The following is a 6,736-nucleotide window of genomic DNA, read 5'->3' on the forward strand; positions in this document are numbered from 1 at the left end:
CCTGCTCCCGCCGGGCCCCGCGCGCGGGCGCGGCTGCGCAGGCGCGGCGCGGGGCGGGGCGGGGCGGGCGCTCCAAGGGCACGCGGCCATGGCGGCCGTGGCGGCGGCGCGGGGCGGGCTCGGCCTGCGCGGGGCTCTGCTGGCGCAGCAGCAGCGCTGGAGCTCGAGCTCGGGCGCCGACCAGGTGGGCGCGGGGGCGCGGCGGGCGGGGGTGTCCCGGGGGTGTCCCGGGGGTGTCCCTCCGTCCCTTTGTCCGTCTGCACCCCGCACTCACCGCCGTCCCTCCTACAGCTCGGCGAGCTGGGTAAAGGCGCCGGGAAGGGCGGCGGCGGCGGCGGCTCCATCCGCGAGGCCGGCGGCGCGTTCGGGAAGAAGCAGGCGGCTGAGGAGGAGCGGTACTTCAGGTGAGCGAGGCCGGGGCCTGCGGGGCCACTCCCTCAGCCCGGGCACGGCCCGGCTGCGGGGCTGCACCTCGGGCCGTCCTCTCTTGCAGGGAGAAGGAGCGAGAGCAGCTCTCTGCTTTACGGAAACACCACGAGGAAGAGATCCATCACCACCAGAAAGAGATTGAGCAGCTGCAAAAAAGAAATTGAGCCCCATAAGCATAAGATCAAGCAGCTTAAAGATGACTAAGCTGGTGCTGTTGTTGAATGTGCATGGCCAATACTGAATGTGGTGTAAAAACAGCGTTGGAGACTGTATATTTTGATCCGCATAATCTAAACCCATCCAATTATACTGTGGTCTGCAACATTGTCAAATAAACTACTCAGTCTCACTTTCCTGCTCAGTAACTGTTTAATGAAAACAAAAACAACCAACCCCACTGTCTGGTTTTAAGCTTCATTGTTCTTCCAAAATAAGGATGTACTCCTGAGTAGACAGGCCTGTACAGAACTTAACTACTTTCTTTAGATTTATTTGAAAGAAATGACCATTTGTACCTAGTGAGATAACTTTAGAGTTATGCTGATGTCATGTGTGATGGTGCTAGTTCCTGGAGCAAGACAGCCAAGATCCTGACTTGGACATGAATGTTCTTTTCCACAATGACTTTAATTGCCCAGTGGGTTTTTTTTTTATTGTCTCTAGTTCTCTGTTCCTTAGCTAAGTCACTTTCCAAAGAAGGATGGATTAAGACTAATTTTATGCTATTTCAATCACTTTTGCAATTTTAGTGTAAGAAATTCATCATAAAACACAGTGAGTGCCTTGAAATACTCTGGTCTTATTCCACTAAGCCCTGACAAGAGGGGGATTTTTTTATGTAATAAGAATGGACAGGAAAGAAAACAGCCTTGCCTTCTACACTTCCACTGTGTCCATAAATCTGCCTGAACTGGCTTGGTTTGTAGCACTGGTGAATGCCAGGCTGCGTTACAGTTGGTGAAGGGTAGCAACGACGCTGAACTGGGTGGGTACGTGCCTGGAACTGCCCTGTCTGAAAGTGCAGGAGGCAAATGATACCTTTGATGTAGAAAGTGGTTTGACAAGGGTGTGACTGGCTGGCTGAAGGTGTCCCAGTTTCTCCTGTGTTACCTGGTACACCCCCAGCCAGCTGCTCCCCTTGGACTGCTCTCACCTGAGGAACACTGCAGGTAGTGGCATGTCTTGTCTGCAGAGTAAATTAGACACCACTGTCACTCTAATGCCCTTAAAAAACGTTCTTCAATGAAGATGTCACCCATGTGATCAGCCCTGGAAGAGAGGCTGTACTTACTGTGGAGTATCCTTGCCTGGCTGTGCTCAGTCTGCGGGAGATGCTGTGGTGAGTTGTGCTGAGGTTGTGTACAGAGCTTCACTGCAGGCTTGGTCCCTTTTTAGATGGGGCTAATTACAAAACTATTAGTAACTCCCCCTTCCCCACCTCCCTGAACCTCGGGGGAAGAACTAAGTCATGAAAAGCAATATTGACCCGTTTAGGTTATACCCATTTAAAAATCTGATTTTTTTATCCATTTCAGAACGCTTTTCCTGTTGTATCTGTCAGCTGGGGTTGGCTTTCCCCAGAAGCTGCAGAGTCACTAGTGAGATGTCATCACTGAAGACTGATTTCTTGGCATCACAGCTACAGTGGACTGTGGAAGAGCTGAAATAAATATTAGGACAACTCTATATTCTGAAGGAACGGTTTAAATTCTGAGGGTTTAAATTCACGGCTCTGTGATTTACTCGGCATTTTTTGCACTAACTATGCCGTAAGCTCAGCCACAGAGCCTCTGCCCAAGCGCCTGTAAGGGAGGGGATTTGCTGTGAGACTGGGAGTGCTGTGATTTGGACCTCTGTGATGTATGGTGCCACAGAGAGAGGTGTTACAAACCCTCTGAAGTTCCCCAGAACTTAGATGTGCAGGTGTGTACCTTGCTACACTGCAGAGCTTTTTTGCCCAGCAGCACTCTCTGAATCGGGTATCGTGTTTTAACTTTGCACCAGTTTCAAAGGGGCTTCTACACTGGTAGCTGTGCTGGGACCCTTACCACCAGTTCATCAGCCCACGGCATTTTCTGGAGAGGAACACCTGGCTGACTCCTCTACAGCAACCCTGAACTCCTACCAGGTTATGGCAGTGGAAGAACACAAAGGGACGGGCAGCTGCAGATCTGACACAGCAAGTGGGCTGGGAGAGAAGCCCCTTTCAGCAATGGTCTGCCTGGCAGTCGGTGATCACTCAGCTGTGCCCACAGACTGGCTGCTGGAGAGGATGAATGGATAAACCATGCTGCTGCTTAAAGCAGAGTCTCCTTCCTGCTCCCCCTTCTTCTCCTCCTTTTCACTGTCTTGGGCGTGTTGTGGGAGTCACTCAGCCTCTTATCTCACCAGCCCATTGTTCTAAGCCCAATGAATTCACCCAGGCTAGCAAGGTGAATGGCTTCTGGAGTCCAAAAATGCTCAAATCACCACCAAGCAAGTGCGAGAAGTACTGAGGAGGGTATGGTGTCTTCTCCCATCTCTTGACAGGCCTTTTGCTAAACTAGAAAGGTCTCTATTTTTATCCAGGTGGCATGATAACTGACTTTGCAGCCATCTCGCCACTAGGAATCCCACCTGGCTATGAATCTTAGTACATCAGGTAGTGTGTTCAATTCATCCTTGGGTTGAGGTTTCTTTACTGTGATCCACCCACTGACCTCCTCTTCCAGGGAGTCCCAAACCTCCCTGAAACCAGTTTGCTTTAGTTTAATGCCAGTGACACTGGCCATTCCTAGTTAACAGGCACTGCTTTATTTCCTTGGTGGTGTAAATATCTCTGCCTAGTAAAAGACCCCTCTCCTGAACTTGTCTCTAGAGATGACAAGCACTTTACCCACTCCACCTCTTATGCTGACCAGCTGCAATTCTGTGAGGAACTGAGTTCCTACCAGAGTTCCCAGCACCCCTGGTCACCTCGACCCTTTTCTTGTGCTGGTTCTGGTGCTCTCTAAAACCTCAGTTACAGAAATGTCTTTTCCTGTTCCCCGAGGTTAGTAAGAAGCATGAATTGATATAGTGTCTGATCACTAAAAGGTGGTTTGAAGTAAATGTTCAAAAGGGACCTCTGCCTTTGGGCAAGGGAGATGTTAAATCATCTTGTTTTGTGTAGTTTCATCATCAGTGCATCTCTTCAGAAGTGGTTTTCTTACTTCTATTGAACTTCAAACTGTCTCTGCAATAAGTTACCAAATGACATCCTGATTCCTGTGACGCAGCAGTTAACCAGCACAGGTGAGTGTACTGGGTCTAGGGTGCATGGCTAAGGGTTTTCTCCCAAGTGCAATGCAATATGTCAATAGCATCAGCTTACAGGCTTGGAACGTGTTTTTTCTGCAGCTCCTTTGACAGTGCTTATGATTAAAAACATGAGATGAAAGATGTCCAAGTCTGAGTTACAGACAGTCCTCTTAGCAGAAGTATTTCAACTACAGGGTGGCAAAAAATTATTTGAGATGCATTTAGTCTGACGGGCATTTCGCCAAAAAAGGTTTGGTGTTCTGGAGATCACTGCAATAGCATTGGGCTCCTGACAAATGACAGGAGCATTTGCAAGCAGTTTGTCTGGGTTCAGCCACCACTTCCAGGGCCAGTGGATGGAGAGATGCCAGGTCCTGCTACAGACAGTTTGCTGCAGGACTCCAGAGCAGGAATGCTGGGGAGTAAACCAAGACTACATCTTGGACCTAGGTGATTGCTGGGGGGTTAAGAAGGTAAAAGCTGTCTGTAGACCTTCCCAGGACTCTCCCTCAGTCCAGTGTGACCTGGAGGACAGGGCTCAGTTGTCTTTTGGCAATCAGTGGCTACAAACTGCCAGCTACTTCCAAGCAATTCTGATTCAGAGCAACCAAAACCCAAAGCTGATGTTTGAAACTGGTAAGGCTGCAAGAACAGTGCTGAACTCAGACAACAGGCCATAGAGGAGCTTATTGTTCTGGGTTTCCTCAATTGCTCTGGAATGGCTGATGGCATGATTGGCTCCCCCTCTGAACCGAAGACACAAAGGAAGGGATTCTTTTCCCTGTCAGAACCGGTGCATCCTGGTTATTCACTTGTTCCTCAGGGTTGGACTGACCCCTGTTCACAACACCCTGACTCCCCACAGCCACTTACAACGCAGTTCCATGAAGAATTTCTCTTCTTGGAGCAGCCTTTATATCTCAATGAGATGTTTATCCTTCCTTACCCCCAGATCCTCTGTCCTTTCTATGCTTCTACAGATCATGGCCCAAAACTGCTTGGCCACTGCAGAAGCAGGAAAAGTGAACTTTGTTTTCAGCTAAAACTGAGCTGGTGATTTTTGCTGCAGCAAACAGAAGCTGCTTCCCAAGGTGCTCGTTTTGTGCTGCATCCTACACAAATGTGACAGAAATTGCCAAGAATCCTTGGCTCGGGTGGGGAAAGAAGTGAAAAGAGAGGCAAGTGAGATCCAAGATCTTTAGCAAGCTGGTTTTAGTGCAAGGTAGCCAGGTTGCCCAGTCTGGTCTCTTTGGGCCTTTTTGACACACTTGTTCTCCCCACTCAAGAGCAGACAAGTGGGAGAAAGACAAAGTATATGTGTATGTTTTTCCCAAAATTAAATACACTGGCTGTGTGCAAGGCAAAATAAACATATGTGCCCAGGGTAATGACAGCAGCATGGCCTCTGTAGGAAGAAATTTTCCGAGCATTTCCCTGCTGTAGAGGTGATGGAACACACCAGGGGCACTCAAAGTTCCTCACTGGTAAGTAAAGCCTGAAGATTTTTAAGACAGACCTCCTCTTCCTGGAAGTCTGGTCTGCAGCAAACACATAAGAGCTGCATAGCAGCAGAGCACTAGAGAACAAGATATTTGTTGGAGGCAGGCACATCTGTGACGTGTTATCCATAACAGCTGCACTGATAATTGGTTAGGATAAAAAGTCTAAAGCATCAGGAAATGTCATAATCCATATATATGTTAACAGCTTACATACAAACTACAGCAGATTCAACTCTGTCATCTTGCCACTGATGTGGAAACAATGGAATTTCAGTGCAATCACAGAAGAGGAGTGACAGACTGACGGGAACAGGCTGAGCCTCAGCAAAAAACCTCTGGCCATTGAACACAGGAAATGTCAACAGGTTGCAGGGTAAATATATAGGGCCGTGGAAAAGCTGGATCCCTTCACTTCCTTTGCTCTGTCCCCTCAGGGCTTCACTCACCTTTCTCCCATGCAAGACTCCAGCCTCCCCACTGAAGGTACACCACCACCCCCTGCACGTCCAGGGGCAGTGGGACTGTCCTGCCCTGCCAGACCAATACGTGCCAGCTCTCTGCCAAGATTAACGCTCTCCTTGGTTCCAAGATGGTTTTTTACTGCCTTGGCACAGGACTAAATCAGATGTTGTGTAGCTTTGTGTCATTATACTCCATAATTCACTCCTGGATACTATATTACAAAGTATTTAAGAGCTTTGCAGGACATTTATTAAGCACCACTACTCCCTCAATCTTAGTATTTGTGTTGCAAGAACTCCTTAAACCTACCATTCTTACCTCCCAGTAAAATAAACTGCTGCAGTGAACTGGGACAAGGCAATGAATGATTACATCTCCTTCCCTCTCTATACCACAGCAGTCCCTACATCCAGCACTGAAAAGCTGGCTCTACTGCTGAGTCTGGAGAGGGAAGTCACCAAGGCAGTGCCAATTCCACAGGAGAAGCAGCATGTCCGCCGCTGGACAGGTTCAGCAAGACAGACTGAACACTTCCAGCATCTGCACAAGCCTGCCTCCAATTTCTGGATTGGAAACACTGGACAACACACTTTTCCCCCAGTAATGGGCTATCACACATACTTGATACAACACACACCTACATGCTGTCTTCAGGAGAGTAATTTTGTGGTGAAAGTCCTGGAAGGACCTTCCCTGAGAGTATGACAGCTGCTGCACTTCTTTCTTTACCAGGCTCCAGAGGGACAGTTCATGTGCAGGTTCTCTGGGTTCACTTCAACACAGCACCCTGGGCTCTGCCTGGCCCAGCCCAGCACACCTCGACTTCCAGGTTATGCAACAGCACAAGCGCACGAAGCCAGTGCCACACAAACGGTGCCAACGCACTGATTTTCCTCCAAATTTATGTAGTTATTGTGTCGACTCTGCACTCATCAAGCAAATCTGGTGAGCAGGCAAGTTAATCACCGATTAATTACAGATTAGCAGGCGCAGAGCCCCTCACGCCACTGTCCTGAGAAGGGACAGTGCCACACAGCTTCCCCTCCTTGCTTCGGGCCTGGAGG

At 49.0% G+C, this 6,736-nt stretch overlaps 1 protein-coding gene across 1 annotated transcript; it reads left to right on the top strand.

Moving 5' to 3' along the window:
* The first annotated feature begins 88 nt into the window (after positions 1-88).
* On the top strand, positions 89-779 carry ATPIF1 (ATPase inhibitory factor 1). Its single transcript, XM_017830508.1, is given in 4 exon segments — positions 89-184; positions 292-404; positions 494-581; positions 583-779. Coding segments are annotated over 4 exon segments (348 nt in total). The 3' UTR covers positions 634-779.
* The last annotated feature ends 5,957 nt before the right edge of the window (positions 780-6,736 follow it).

The sequence above is a fragment of the Lepidothrix coronata genome, unplaced genomic scaffold (genome assembly GCF_001604755.1).
Source record: "Lepidothrix coronata isolate B3197 unplaced genomic scaffold, Lepidothrix_coronata-1.0 Scaffold180, whole genome shotgun sequence".
NCBI classification, from domain to species: Eukaryota; Metazoa; Chordata; class Aves; order Passeriformes; family Pipridae; genus Lepidothrix; species Lepidothrix coronata.